Raw genomic sequence first — 15,845 nt, 5'->3', positions numbered from 1 at the left:
CCCTTTCCCCGCACAACAATTCTGCTTAATCCCAGCATGTGGCTCTGTTCCTTCCCTTCCAGTGACTTTGCCACCGAATACCTGACGTGCGACTGCAACATGCGCTGGGTCCCTGCCTGGTCCAAAAACCGCTCCATCCAGATCTCCGATAAGACGCTGTGTATCTACCCTGGCAGCCTGCATGGGAAGCTGCTACGCAACATCCGGGAAAGCCAGATGCGCTGCGGTGAGGCACCCGGCTGGACGGGCAGGGTGTGTTTATTTACTAGTGGGACCGGCAGGAACCCGTGCAGGGTGGGAGTGCCCCTGTTCCAGCTAGCCAGCCACGTCGTCTTGCAGAACACACTATCCCGCTTCCCTTCCGACCCTGAAAACGGGCAGCATCCTGCCGTAACAGAGCAAGCTCAGTTCATGCTCAGTCCACACTGGGGCACTTTGGACACCTTAGGCTTCCCTTTCATAAATAGTATTTTTCTTTGGACACCTTAGGCTTCCCTTTCCTAAATAGTATTTTTCTACTTCTGCCAAGCTGGGGGTTCTCACAAGCATGCTGATATTCCCCCTTGTTTCTCAGTAGACCCAAGTTGACTCTGTAGCTGTTATAGCCCAACCCCTGAGTTTGCTATTGGTATAAGTCAGGGATGGGGAACCTATGGCCCTTCAGATGGTGTTGGACTACATCTCCCATCATGCCTCATTGCTGAGCATGTTAGCTGGGACACATGGGAGTTGGAGTCCAGTTACATCTGGAGGATCCAAGGTTCCCCATACCAAGTATACATGAACACACACTTAGCCCCAAGAGGTTTTCAAAGCAGCTTATCAAAGTCCTCACCATAAAAATCATATTCAAGGCAGAAAAACCACGGTGCACACATCCCTGGTTGCTGTCCCTTTGGCATGAGCTTTTGGTGACTGCCCAAGGCATACCTAGGCTCCCTTGCACCCTTGGCAAGGAGCTGCATTGGCGCCTCCAAAGCTGGGAGAGACCATGAACCAGAAACTCGAGAAGTTTGCTTTCTGTCCCCTTTCATGCTCTTTCAGGCACCAGAGGCATGCAGAGACAGCTGTGTGCCTAGCCCAGCTGCCCACAACAGGGCAGGAGTAGCCCGTGGAGCCCATGGGTGGGTGGGTGGGTGGGCTCCTGGCCACTGCAAGCCAGTGTGGATAGGCAATTTTTTTTTGTGCCCGCTTGGGCATTTGGGGGGCAGCAACCTCGCCAACCCCTAGGTACGCCCTGGTGACTGCCTTCCAAACAGCAACTTCTTCTGGGGCAAGAGAGTCTGGCTGAGCAGCTGGAAATCTCCCAGCCCTCAATGGAAGCAAGTCTGGTCTTTTTGCTGCTTCTCCGCTGAGTTTCGGGGAGGGGGCAACTTGAAACCTACGTAGCAAAGTCCCTTGATGTCTGCCTCACAGTTTTATGGTGGTAGAAGTGAGGAACATGAATGTCCATTCAGGCCCGACGATGTGTATTCTGGAACTGAACCTCATGGGCACTGGACTGGGGGTTGTGTGGAGAATCCAGCAGCTCGGTAACAATCAGCTTTTTAAAAATATAGTCCTTAAAACTGGGATATAGCTTTGAAAGCGAGTGGGTGGTGCTCAGAGAAGGAGCCCAGAAGTGATAGCTGAAGAACAGAAATCCCCAATAGCCAAATATTTGAGCTGCAATGCCCTACCATGCTCTCCATAACTGACAGAAGCAGAAGGAAATTTGCTCCATCTGTGTAATTAGAATTGGTTGCCTAAATGAGCTTTCCTCTATGTAAACTTCTGAGTATCACTTTTCCACCTTAAGTGCAAGACATAACCGTGTTAGAGGCACCTGTGTGCAAGTTGGCATCTTTGCGTGGCAGGGCCTGGGACCGCCTTGTTCTCAGCACCCTTCTCTCCCTCCCTGCACAACCTGAGTGGGATCTCTCCCTCCCTCCCTCCCGCAGAAGGGACCCCAGAGCTGCACACCCACCTGCTGATCCCCTCCTTGCGGCAAGTGGTCTTCCAAGGCGACCGCCTCCCTTTCCAGTGCACAGCCACCTACCTGGACAACAGCACACACATTTTGTGGTACCACAACCGTGCCTTGGTGCAGGGGGATGAACGAAACGGGATAATCCTGGAGGAGAGCCTCGTCCATGACTGCACCTTCATCACGAGGTACTGGGGCTTTGCTGCCTTGGGCTGAGGGGAAAGGGAGAAACTTCACGTCTGCACCATACAGTTTAAACACATGGCTTCCCCGCAAGCACCATGGGAACTGTAGTTTGTGAAGGGTGCTGGGGATTGCAGCTCTATTGAGAGGTGAGCTGTCGTTCCCAAAGTTCCTTGGGAAGGATACAGATAAGGACAAATAAGCAGTTCAGGGTTTGACAGGTTGCATGGAAGTCTAATCCCATCCATGGTTAGGCAGGTAACAAGCAAAGATCAAGAGAGAATATTCTCAGTTGCAGTACCTCATTTTTGGGGGGTATCACTCCCCAGGGAGACCCAGGACCGGATTTAGGTTTGATGGGGCCCTAAGCTACTGAAGGTAATGGGGCCCTTTATATGTCCAGCTGTCCTTTGTCAACAACAAATTGTCGCTGTTTTTTGTGTTGAATATATGCTATATGGTAATTTATGGACCTAATAGGTATCTAAAGCCATTTGTACATAACAAATAGGAGCCTACACAACACAAAACACTGTTGCTGTATGTAGGTTTTATTTTATTTGTTTTTTATCTTATATTTTTGAAAAGTACATCCAGGTATTTTTTCCCTTTAAATTTTTTTGGGGCCCCCAAGAGAGTGGGGCCCTAAGCTATAGCTTGTTTAGCTTATACGTAAATCTGGCACTGGGGAGACCCAGTTGCTGCCAACATGGTTATCATTTCCGTGCCAGGTAAATCCCTTTTTTTAAAAAAACCAAATAAAAAATCTCCCAAGCTTTTGAAAATATTCTGAATCATAGAATTGTAGTGTTAGAAGGGACCCGGTGGTTATCTAACCCAACTCCATGCAAGAGAGGAATCACAGGCAATCACACTATTTTAACTTCTTGTTGTTTCCAGAAGGGTTAGGGGTAATGTGTTTGTCTCTTGCAGCAGAGAAAAGACTTTGCCTTTTGCAACAAAGACGTTTGCTGTGAAAAAGTTTGTAGCTTACAACAAAGAAAAAAGCAATCAAAAGTGGGCACCTGAGAGACTTGCTAACAAATTTATCATGGCATAAGGTTTCATGAAGTATATAGTCCACCCTATCAGATGCAAGACTGCATGGGATTGAGTCCTTGAAAAGCTGTGCCATAATAAATTTGTTAATCTTTAAGAGGGATGGACAAATCTCTTGATTTCAGTTCTTCATGTTTCTAACATTCCCAGTCTTAAATTCAGTTCTCCACATTTCCACAACTATTTGTGACTTTAAAAAATAATAATCCTCGTGGAAATTTGTCATCGTATTAGTGTGAATTTATCCTAATAAAACATTTTTGTATGTCGTTTTGACTAATTTCAGCAAGCAATATCCCCTAATTTTGTATGTTATTTTCAATCATATTTATTAATTTTCTTACATACTTTACCCCAGTATATGCATTTTTTACACCTTACTTGACTGGAGTTGCATTGAAAAAATTGGAGAAGTGTTAAGTCTCAAAGGATGGCTGTGTTTTCAGTACACACATTGTTTCAGAAAACACAAATACAGTAGTTTTGGCTTTAAATACAAACTGAATTGAGTTTTTCTCCCATCCCTATTCTTTAAGGAGCTGCAATACATTTTGACTGAATTTATATGCCATTTTTAATTCCTGTATCTTGATATATTTATTTTCATGTATCAAACTGCATTGTTTCAGTTCCATATGCTTGGATTTAATTGCAGACTAAGTTAGACTGTATTCAGACAGCACTTAATTATGTTTTCCTGTGGTTTTCTCACCTGATAATTTCCATATTTTATGTGATCTTTCACATGATGTAAAAGCCGTTCCTGAAAATCTAGTGGAATCTAGACTGGAGGACGTTTAGCACTAATTTCTGTGTTAATTGTTTCCAGGGGGAAAAAAATCAATTTGCAACCTTGTTAACTTGGAAAATCTTGGGAGTTTCACATTGTTATTTCCCATGACTCTTCTCTGCCATTTGAATTTTAGTGTGACATGGCAGCATATTGATGAAAAGGCAAAATTTGGGTGGCATATTGATCAAAAAGCCACAGTTCCCGAATACAACAGGTTCTACAGTGTGAAAGAAACATTAGAAATTGGGACCAAAAGTGGATAGGAAGTTATTTCTCTGCATACCCCGTTAGGGCGTGCCATTTTAGGGGGTGAAACTTAATTTTTGCAGATTTCATCAGCTATTATTTTTGTGATTGGACAACGTGTAGCTTGGTAAGTCTACGTTTTGATGAAAAAGCACAGAAACTGCTTTCGAAAAAAACAAAGGATTTTAATTTTACATTCTGAAAATGTCGGGTAATGCTAAACAAAAACAAAAAATAATAAATAATATTAATATATAATATAACTGCAGGTACCTGACAATCATTTTTAATGATTTCTACTGATTTTACACATGTTTTACTTACCAAGCAAAGCTAAATTATATTGATTATACTAAGCCTTTTGAATTCCCAAGTCGCGTTACAGCTTTTTAGCACCCCTCATTTTTTGAATTTGAAAGTTGCAAGATCCCTCATACCTGTCCCCTAAAAGCTATCAACCAGAAAATCTCGTATGGTTTCTAAAAGCCCTGTCTGTCCCCAGCGAGCTTATCCTGTCCAACATCCATGTCTCAGCCAGCGGCGAATGGGAGTGCACCATCTCCACTGCTCAGGGCAACGTTAGCAAGAAGGTCGAAATAGTTGTGCTGGAAACGTCGGCCTCATACTGCCCAGCCGAGCGCGTCACCAACAACCGTGGAGACTTCAGGTAGGAGAGTCTATGGGGATCTGGACCAGAGTGGGCCTTGGAATGGCAGGGCCTGAGTTAAGACTTGGAGTGAGCCAGGCTGATATGTGGCGAATGCAGTTCCACGAGACTGTGTGTAAGAAACACCAGCTTCCATTGCTGTTATTTTTAAGTCAGGTTTCTAGACCTCATGATTGCACAATGGACGAAAGAAGGGATGCGCTAAATCAAAAGAAGCAAATGTGGAGAACTGGTTTCTCATCTGGTGTGTCTGCATGGTGGCCGAGGCAAGTGCCAGGGCTGATGTGGTCCCAAGTACCATTACAGGGAAGGTGTGGGGATCTTTTCTAACTCTATATAATGTGTTGTTGTTGTTGTTGTTCAGTCGTTCAGTCGTGTCCGACTCTTTGTCACCCCATGGACCTGAGCACGCCAGGCACTCCTGTCTTCCACTGCCTCCCGCAGTTTGGCCAAACTCATGCTAGTCGTTTTGAGAACACTGTCCAACCATCTCATCCTCTGTCGTCCCCTTCTCCTTGTGCCCTCCATCTTTCCCAACATCAGGGTCTTTTCTAGGGAGTCTTCTCATGAGGTGGCCAAAGTACTGCAGCCTCAACTTCAGGATCTGCCCTTGCAGTGAGCACTCAGGGCTGATTTCTTTAAGGATGAATAAGTTTGATCTTTTTGCAGTCCATGGGACTCTCATGGGACTGCTTACATAGCCATGGGACTGCTTACATAGGACTTACATAGGACTTTTCTATGGGACTGCTTACAAAGCCCTATACAATGTAGGGCTATGTAATAAACCCTGTTTTAAAAGGAAAAGGTAAAGGTACCTCTGACCATTAGGTCCAGTCGCAGACGACTCTGGGGTTGCGTGCTCATCTCGCTCTATAGGCTGAGGGAGCCGGCGTTCAGCTTCCAGGTCATGTGGCTAGCATGACTAAGCCGCTTCTGGCGAACCAGAGCAGTGCACGGAAACACCATTTTCCTTCCCGCCAGAGCGGTACCTATTTATCTACTTGCACTTTTGGCGTGCTTTCGAACTGCTAGGTGGGCAGGAGCAGGGACCGAGCAACGGGAGCTCACCCCGTCGCGGGGATTCAAACCGATGATTTCTGATCGGCAAGCCCTAGGCACTGGGGTTTTGACCACAGCGCCACCTGCGTCCCTTAGCGCCAGCCTGTTTTAGGAAACTTTAAAAAGAAGTATGAAAGTTGTGGCTGAATGACACACAGGCTTACTGTTATGATCCCAACCTCTGAAATACCAGTCTGGTTCCTAGAAGCTAGCAATATTGCCATTACCTAGAAGCCAGAACCTCACCCTTCTGTAATGTGCAAGGGGTATTATGGCAGGCTGATTTCCTAGGCTGCAAGGAGGAACTGCTTAAATTAATATTGTTGTGCTTTCTCTCGTCCGCCCTCTTCTGTCTTCCTGGTGGCGTTGCAAGGAAAGCCAGTGTAACAAAAATAAAATAAAAAATAGGGTAACTTTAAAAAGTCTTTGTTTCTTGCTTGATGCATTGGACTTGCTGGGGAAAGGGGGGCATTGCTTTGTTTATTTCTTGCTGTGCCAACCACATCAGAAAAGAGCTGGGAATTCCTCCCGCAGAAGCACAAGAAGCTGCCTTAAAGGAGTCAGGCTGTTTGCCTATCTATCTCAGAATTGTCTACACAGACTGGCAGAGGCTCTCCAGGGTATCTGGCAGGAAACTCTCCCATTCCTGCCTGGGGTTGGATCTGGGACGGTCTGCATTCAAGGCAGCTGCTCTGCTGCTTAGCTGCAGCTTTCCCCTACCCATTCCAATGCTTGCCAGGTGGACGACTTGCACAGATGTGCAGGCTGTTGGCAAGGATGGGAGAATTCACTTACTCTTTGGTATCCCTGCTGCCTCTTGGCCCCATAGGGTCCCATGTCTCCAGCTCCCTCCAGCTAGGGGGCAGGCAGCCCTCGGGTGCCTGATCCCTTCTCTCCCAGAGCCCCTCTTGCACAGAGGAGAGGGGAGGGAGGGGATGGGCTTGAGGATCTCTCTGGCAACCGGGATCTGGGAATGATTAAGGCTCCGTTGCGAGGGAGGCTGTCCGAGAGAGGCCCGGCTCTGGCAGTGCAGACAGGCTCCAGAAGCAGAGGTGTTGGAATTTCTCTGGCAAGAGAAAAAAGGCTTGTGGAGCCCGCTGTAACCTTGGCAGGGTCTTGATGGAATATAAATTACTGCGCAGTCAATGTGGCTTAAATTAACAGCGGGCCTGTCTTCTCTCCCTCCGCGCCCCCCCCCCTCCATCCCGGCCCCTTCCACCTCCGCACTCTGCGTGAGCAGGATATGGCCTGGGGTTAGAGGCAAGGAGGAGCAGCACCCAAACTCCCTGATCCTTCCAGTGTGTGACACAAATGCAACACCCTAGTATAGCGCAGAAGGGCTTTGCAGCGCTGCGGGCGTTTGGAAGGGGTGGGGAAGAGCAGAGGGATTCCCATCCCGTGGGGAAACTTGGAAAGAGACTGATTAAATCCCAGAATGGATGAGAAATGGTTTAGATATCCTCATTGTTTGGTCCTCTCTTGCCTGGGACCAGAAAAGAGCTTGAAGGACCAAAGCAGATGAGATGACAGAGACCTGAGATTGCATCCCCTGCCCAGAAATACTGGAGAAGTCCAGCAGGGAGCAGAAATTCCCTCAGCCTGGAATACTGTGTCCAGTTCTGGGCACCACAGTTCAAGAAGGATACTGACAAGCTGGAACGTGTCCAGAGGAGGGCAACCAAAATGGTCAAAGGCCTGGAAACGATGCCTTATGAGGAACGGCTTAGGGAGCTGGGTATGTTTAGCCTGGAGAAGAGAAGGTTAAGGGGTGATATGATAGCCATGTTCAAATATATAAAAGGATGTCATATAGAGGAGGGAGAAAGGTTGTTTTCTGCTGCTCCAGAGAAGCGGACACGGGGCAATGGATTCAAACTACAAGAAAGAAGATTCCACCTAAACATTAGGAAGAATTTCCTGACAGTAAGAGCTGTTCGACAGTGGAATTTGCTGCCAAGGAGTGTGGTGGAGTCTCCTTCTTTGGAGGTCTTTAAGCGGAGGCTTGACAGCCATCTGTCAGGAATGCTTTGATGGTGTTTCCTGCTTGGCAGGGGGTTGGACTGGATGGCCCTTGGGGTCTCTTCCAACTCTGATTCTATGATTCTATGATACAGTTTGCATGTTCTTCGGATGTCAGAAATGTAAATCACGCAAGCCATTATGAGCAGTATTCGCCACTGGAGTTGTTGTTTTTTTTCCAGTCTGGAAACGTTAACGTAAATAATTGTGTTATTTACTGCATTTTTTTCCCACGTTTCTCTTCTGTTGACGTTCATTGAAATCAATTACATCACTTTTAGCCATTGCAGATAGTGAGGTGAAGAGGTTTTAGCGGAAGCTGAACTGTAGAGGAAGGCAAACAGAGTTGATTGCAACAAACACAGGATGAGATACAAGCCACTGCCTCTTGCCATTCCTGCTCCTGCCTCTAATCGAATGTAGCTAACAGGAGGAGATAGAGACCACGGTGATGGTGGAGGAGGGCATAAACATTTTTGCAGCCCACACCTTACATTTAAAGCACACATCAAGCACACTGCTCCCCCCTAAAAAAAAATCCTGGGAACAGTAGTTTGTTAAGGGTGCTGGAACTACAGTTCCCGTGATTCTTTAGGAGAAGTCACATGCTTAAAAGTTTTGGTGCGTACACAGCCTAGGGTTCTCCTGGGTTGAGCTTGCTTTCAACTGCATAAGCCAGTTTTTTTTTCTGGGGCAATAGGCTGCGAAAACCAAAGGAGGAACTGGGTTTGTCTTTGCAGGGGCAGGCCAATTGGTGTGCTGTATCGTGTCTGCGACTGGTGTGTGTGTGTGTGGGAGCCATGTGACGGTCTTATGCCTTCATCCAGCTGTTCCCACCGGCATGGGAGGGAGAGGGCATAGAAAGAGTCTTGCAAGCCAGATGTTGAAGCAGCTGGACCAAGCAGAGTTCCAGGGAGACAAATAAATTACTCCATAAAACATTTGGCACCAGACATTTTTTATTCTCTGTTTCAAACCCTGTGGCACAGCATGAAAGCCCCCCTCCCCAAATCGTGGGGCCTCATCCTATTTAGAGACACAACCTCCTATCCCTTCCCCTATTCTCTCAACTCCACCCTCTCATTCAGTTGCAGGCAGCAGGGGATCTCCTTCCTAGATGCTCACTGGCTTGCAATGCCCCCATTCTTCCCTTCGTTTGTGTGATATTTATCAGGGAGCAGCCTGGCCAGTATTTTTATTACAAATGCGGACAAGGAAAGACAGAAAGGAGAATGGCTGCCATAGGAAGCTGCCTTATATCAAGTTAGAGTCAGACCATTGGCTCAGTACTGTCTACACTGACTGGCAGTAGCTCTCCAGGGGTTTCTCTCAGCTAAACCTGGAGATGCCAGAGACTTAATCTGGGACCTTCTGCATACAACATAGAGCTATAGCCCTCCCTTGAAGGGCAAGAGTGAGATATCTATATGTGGGAGATTCAGGGCAATTGCACAGAATTTTTTTGTGGAATTGTTGTTGTTGTAGTAGTAGTAGTAGTAGTAGTAAGTCACTTTTTCACAAAGGTAAACAAGATTTCTTACAGAAACAAACATCAAAACTGTTGTAGCGTGGGGATAGTGATTCAGCAAGTGACTTCAGCTCTCTGACATAGCAAGCAGGAGACAGCTTCTTCATGTAACACTCTTTATTCAAGTAAACAAGACTGGGGAACTGAGGAGAGGGAAGCTACATTTATAGGGACCGTAGACTGGCTAGAAAGGATACATTTTGGAGGGAACAATCTCAAGCAATCACAAAGCTGCCTTTTGGTGGGAATCAATAAGACTGAGGATCCAAATGCAGCAACTTGAATGAACCAATAGTAGCTGTTCCTTCTGGAACAGGGAGGCAGTTACTTTCCCCTAATGTGAATACAGCCAATAGTAATACAGATATGATAACCCTTGAATCAATACACAACAAAAACCAAGTATAAATGCAAGAGTCGAAATAACCTTAAACAGTCCGTGGTAATATTTATAAAAGAGGAGATCCAACTCAAGGCACCCCCTTAAAGAAATAAAGGAAGAAAAGCAAACAGTGAAAGGTCAAAAGCTTGGGCAAAAGAATTGTTGACTTTCTCAACGAATAGGGCATCCCATATTAATTTCTCCATTTAATCTGGTTTTGCTGTTTTCACATGGAAAATCCGGTACAGAAATAAGCCTGTGGAAATGGTAAATATGGTTCAGAAGGGTAGTGGTTAATATGGGGTGGCATATTGATGAAGAGGACCTCACTGAGCTGCGGGCAAAAGAACTCCTGTATGAGCAGCACAGAATCCACAACTAACTGGCTGTGTGGAAAGGTCCTCAGACTGTGGATGGGGAAACCGTACAGTTGAGCACATCTCCCGTAAAGAGCCAACAGCCACCAACCATTCTACACATGGAAAGTTAATGTGGAGGGGGAGAAGGATCTGTAGCTCATTCTCTTATCCCCACCCACCCCATATGTTGAATTATTATTTTAAAATTCAGGGGAACGTCCAAACAGAGTGGTGCAGCCGTAAGAGGACTGTACTTCTCATAGGCATCTGGTTGGCCAGTGAAAAGGACTAGTTGGGCCTTTGGTCAAATCCAGCAGGGTTCTGCTTCTGGACGTCCACTCACATCAGCCCCGGCCGGCATTGCCAATGGTCAGGGATAACAGGAGCTGCAGCTTAGCGGCGTCTGGAGAACATCAGGTTGGAAAAGGCTATCCTGAACCCATCGGTACCCAGCTAATCCCCTCCGCCCTCCTGGTCTCCCAACCGTCAAGTCACACCCTTCCCCATCCCTGCTGTCATCTCATGCTCCCTTCAGCTCCTCCCGTGCAATCTCCTCCTGCCTCCCCTCCAAACAAGTCGCCGGATGGGGCTCCCATTTCAGAAGCACTCACTCCAAATGGCTACCTTGTCAGTTTGCATTTCTTGGTACAGAAAGTATTGGTCTGATATGTAGAGATCTTTTCTATTCTGCTTAATTCAAGAGGGTTCTGGAAGCTTATCTTTGTGAAAGAAACAAGTAGAAGGTTCCTAGTGTTTGGGTTATTCCTTCAGAGAAGCTGAGTACAGCTGGTTCTGTTATCTCTTCTGTCAAGGTCATGCTGACTATAATAGTAAGGCCAGAAGGCGCCTGGGTTTCACTTTCTCTTTCTATCTCTTTTCCTTCTGCTGTGGTATTCTGTACATAGTATGCTTAGTGTTAAGGTTTAGACTTATTATAAAGGTAAAAGTACCCCTGACCATTAGGGGTTGTGGCGCTCATCTCGCTTCATTGGCCGAGGGAGCCGGAGTACAGCTTCCGGGTCATGTGGCCAGCATGACTATGCCGCTTCTGGCAAACCACAGCAGCGCACGGAAACGCCATTTACCTTCCCTCCAGAGTGGTACCTGTTTATCTACTTGCACTTTGACGTGCTTTCAAACTGCTAGGTGGGCAGGAGCTGGGACTGAACAATGGGAGCTCACCCCATTGTGGGGATTTGAACGGCCAACCTTCTGATCAGCAAGCTCTAGGCTCTGGTTTAGACCACAGCGCCACCCGCATCCAGACTTATTATAAAAAGGTAAAGGGACCCCTGACCATCAGGTCCAGTCGTATCCGACTCTGGGGTTGCGGCACTCATCTCGCTCTATAGGCCAAGGGAGCCGGCGTTTGTCCACAGACAGCTTCCGGGTCATGTGGCCAGCATGACAAAGCCGCTTCTGGCAAACCAGAGCAGCGCACGGAAACGCCGTTTACCTTCCCGCTGGAGCGGTCCCTATTTATCTACTTTGATGTGCTTTCGAACTGCTAGGTGGGCAGGAGCTGGGACCGAGCAACGGGAGCTCACCCCGTGGCAGGGATTCGAACCGCCGACCTTCTGATCAGCAAGCCCTAGACTCTGTGGTTTAACCCACAGCGCCACCTGGGTCCCCAGACTTATTATAAGTTACTGTAAATTTAAGTTAGGCCTGCTGCAACTGGATTTCTTATGGATAGGGCCAATCCTGAATGTATTGGATTTGTGACCGTTATGCTCATTTGCCTTCAGTAGCAGTAAACCTCTGCTGGATGAAGTATTAATTGCCTCTGGTCTGTTTTTGGGGAATCCTGCAACATGTTTAAGTTTTTTACTCTGCTAATTATACATTGGAGTTCTGCTCTGGATCATACTGAGTAGAATTCATGACATGCCTCTCTCCTCCCTGCCTGCAGGTGGCCACGCACCTTGGCTGGCATCACCGCCTACCAGTCATGTCTTCAGTACCCCTTCGCCTCTGGGAACGGGGGCCCCGGCTTGGAGAAGCAAGCGTGGAGGCGCTGTGACCGCACAGGCCGCTGGGAGGAAGGGGACTATTCCCACTGCTTGTACACCAATGATATCACCCGTGTCCTCTACACCTTTGTGCTGGTGGGTTGCTCTTCGGGATGCCCCCATCATTGCCGGGGGTTCGCCCTGCCCTCCCTTGCAGCTGCACAGTTAGCATGGCTATGCCAGCTCCCAGCCGGCCATGCCTTCAACGTCCTTTTCTCCGTTAGGAATGGTTGGCCTGGCCCAGAGAAGCAAATGTGGAGGCCCTGCAATATTGTCTTATATACCGGGCTCTGACTGGCAGCAGCTCTCCAGGGTTTCAGGCAGGGGATATTCCCAGTCCCAGGTGGAGGCACTAGGGGACCTTCTGCCACTGAGCATAACACCTGGGCTACCTCTTTTAGGTATCAAGCACTATGTTGACATGGGCTCCAACCCCTTTTCTGTGCTCCCAGATGCCCATCAATGCCTCCAACGCCCTTACCCTGGCACACCAGCTGCGTGTCTACACAGCCGAGGCGGCAAATTTCTCAGACATGATGGATGTCATCTACGTTTCCCAGATGATTGAGAAGTTCACTGGTTACGTTGACCAGATTAAGCAGGTAACTGAGTCGTGTGTAACAGCATTCCTACGTTCTTTGCTTTCCCCCAAATGAAATGCAGAGAGCAAGCTGCTTGCCTGCGATTCCTGTTGTGTTTTCCTCTGTGCCTCAAAACACAGAGGATTTCCTAGACAGAAACCTTCCACATGGGGCTACCTTTGAAGGTGACGTGGAAACTACAACTAATCCAGAATGCGGCCGCTAGACTGGTGACTGGGAGTGGCCGCTGGGACCATAAAAAACCAGTCCTAAAGTACGGTATCTATGCTGGCTCCCAGTACGTTTCTGAGCACAATTCAAAGTGTTGGTGCAGACCTTCAAAGCCTTTAATGGCCTCAACCCAGTACCTGTATACCTGAAGGAGAGTCTCCACACCCATCATCTTGCCCAGACACTGAGTTCCTCCTCCAAGGGTCTTCTGGTGGTTCCCTCACTGTGAGAAGCGAAGTTACAGGGAACCAGGCAGAAGGCCTTCTCGGTAGTGGCGCCCTCCCTGTGGAATGCCCTCCCGTCAGATGTCAAAAAGATAAATAATCACATGACTTTTAGAAGACATTTGAAGGCAGCCCTGTTTCGGGAAGCTTTGATATTTTGGTGTGTTCCTTTATACCTGGTTGGAAGCCACCCAGAGTGGCTGGGGCAAACCAGTCAGATGAGTGGGGTACAATCAATCAATCAATCAATCAATATTATTGGGGCCACAGGCCCATAGTGGTGGATTGGAAGCAATAGTGGACAAGGCCCTAATGCTCTCAGCACAAGTTGTTTGTAATCCCAGGTGGTGAGATTGCGATTGTGCTCAGGCCCTGCTTGCAGGCTTCTTAAAAACATCTGGCCTCTTTGAGTCTGGACTAAGATCGAGCAGGGTTCTAATGCTGGGTGGAGGTGGTGTCGCTTCCATGTTCTGTACATTGTCCAGCGTGCTCTTTGCATTTAAAGCAGGGATGGAGAAGCTGCTGTCCTCCAGACAGGCTTTGAAATTAGCAGGGTGCCAGGCACATTTTGCGCCTAAAGATTCTCCATTTGCAAGCACCTCAAAAAGTCTGGGTGCCATTTTTTTGGGGGGGGCCTGGCTGACACTCAAGGATTACTGAAATGTATGTGATTGGAAGCCTCAAAGTATACTTAAGGATAGAAATATGTTAAGGAGTTTAACAATAAAGAGTGGAGTGGTTTGAAAACTGAAGTATGCTACCAATATTTTTATTGCAAACACCAAATTAAACATGTATGAACAATTTCTGCTAAAAACGTGATATTAACGATGTGTCGCTTATGTGAATTGCATATTAATTCATGCTTATCAAAATAATAAATAAAAAGTGTTGCTGATCTCCCCGCCCCACCAGTGGCAACTAGACATTCTGTTTTGGCACCCACAACCCAGGTCCCAGAAGCCATTGGGCTCCTAGCTTTTCTACCCCAGTTTCTGTCGCTGCCTTCAGACGCTGATGGGCTCCTAGTCCCACCAAACCCAGGCAGCATGGCACAAGAATGCTAGGAGCTGAAATCCAGCAACATCTGAATGGCCGCAGGTTCTCCATCCCTGATTTACCGTATTTTTCGCTCCATAAGATGCACTTTTTTCCTCCTAAAAAGTAAGGGGAAATATCTGTGCGTCTTATGGAGCGAATGGTAGTCCCTGGAGCTGAATTGCCCAGGGGCCAAAAGGGGATCATGCTTTTTATTTTACAAAGAGAAAAGGGGGTGTTGAAAGGACCCCGCTCAGCAGCTGATCAGCAAGAGATCGGGAGAGAGATAAGAGTCCCGGGCTCCCTTTCAGCCCCGCCCTCCATTGTTGAATGTGCTGCAGAGGGAGGTTGTTTCTTTCCCCAGCGACATGTGACTGGCTGATTAGATTATCTGTCTGGGAACTGTAGAAAAGGCTCCCTTTCCTTTAGAAGCTGCAGAAATGTGAGTTCAACCCCATAAAAATGGGGCTTTTCCTCTTTGCTTTTCCCCTTTGGAAAAGGAACTGCAAAACTTTTAGCTGATCCTAAAAAAAACCCAGGGTTTTTCCCCTTTGCAAAAAAAGCTGCAAAACTTTTAGCTGATCCTCAAAAAACCAGGGCTTTTCCCTTTGCAAAGAAAGCAGCAAAACTTTTTGCTGATCCTCAAAATAGCAGGGCTTTTAGAGGAGGAAAACCAGAAAAATATTTTTTTTTCTTGTTTCCTCCTCTAAAAATGAGGTGCGCCCTATGGAGCGAAAAATATGGTAAATCATATTTTTTGCTGCAGTCCTGGGGTTTCCCCAGCAATGCCTTGGAAGACCTCACCCTTGTCTGCCTTCCCGCAGCTCACGGACGTCATTGTGGAGATGGCCAGCAACATGATGCTAGTGGATGACCACGTTCTGTGGATGGCTCAGATCGAGGACAAGGCTTGCACCAGCATCGTCCGCTCTCTAGAGAAGATTGCCGCCTACACTCTCAGCACCAGCTCTCAGTACATAGCCGTGGTAGGTCACGCCGAGAGACGCGGCCTGGAGAAGAGAAGGTTAAGGGGTGATATGATAGCCATGTTCAAATATATCAAAGGATGTCATATAGAGGAGGGAGAAAGGTTGTTTTCTGCTGCTCCAGAGAAGCGGACACGGGGCAATGGATTCAAACTACAAGAAAGAAGATTCCACCTAAACATTAGGAAGAACTTCCTGACAGTGAGAGCTGTTCGGCAGTGGAATTTTCTGCCAAGGAGTGTGGTGGAGTCTCCTTCTTTGGAGGTCTTTAAGCGGAGACTTGACAGCCATCTGTCAGGAATGTGTTTCCTGCTTGGCAGGGGGTTGGACTGGATGGCCCTTGGGGTCTCTTCCAACTCTATGATTCTATGTTCAGATGGGGGCTGGAAGTTTGTGGGCTGTTTGGAACTAAGGAACACGGGCGGCACGGGCACACCCAGTATTCTTGGGCAGCTGCTGGGGACCAAGCACTTTGACAGGGCTCATCAGTGCTGACAGTCAGCTCAGTT

The 15,845-nt window shown here is 47.4% G+C and overlaps 1 protein-coding gene across 1 annotated transcript in view; it reads left to right on the top strand.

Annotated features, from left to right (window-relative positions):
* Window positions 1-15,845, top strand: part of ADGRA2 (adhesion G protein-coupled receptor A2) — a 117,092-nt gene that overhangs the window by 89,508 nt on the left and 11,739 nt on the right. Inside the window, exons 6-11 of the mRNA XM_033171597.1 lie at window positions 63-226; window positions 1,941-2,154; window positions 4,750-4,914; window positions 12,177-12,372; window positions 12,729-12,878; window positions 15,175-15,336. Coding sequence (XP_033027488.1) covers window positions 63-226; window positions 1,941-2,154; window positions 4,750-4,914; window positions 12,177-12,372; window positions 12,729-12,878; window positions 15,175-15,336 — 1,051 coding nt within the window. The remainder of the gene's footprint in view (window positions 1-62; window positions 227-1,940; window positions 2,155-4,749; window positions 4,915-12,176; window positions 12,373-12,728; window positions 12,879-15,174; window positions 15,337-15,845) is intronic.

This window comes from Lacerta agilis, chromosome 15, assembly GCF_009819535.1.
Source record: "Lacerta agilis isolate rLacAgi1 chromosome 15, rLacAgi1.pri, whole genome shotgun sequence".
Classification (NCBI taxonomy): domain Eukaryota; kingdom Metazoa; phylum Chordata; class Lepidosauria; order Squamata; family Lacertidae; genus Lacerta; species Lacerta agilis.
Note: the sequence above shows the minus strand (reverse complement) of the source record. Positions and strands in the feature narration are given on the sequence as shown.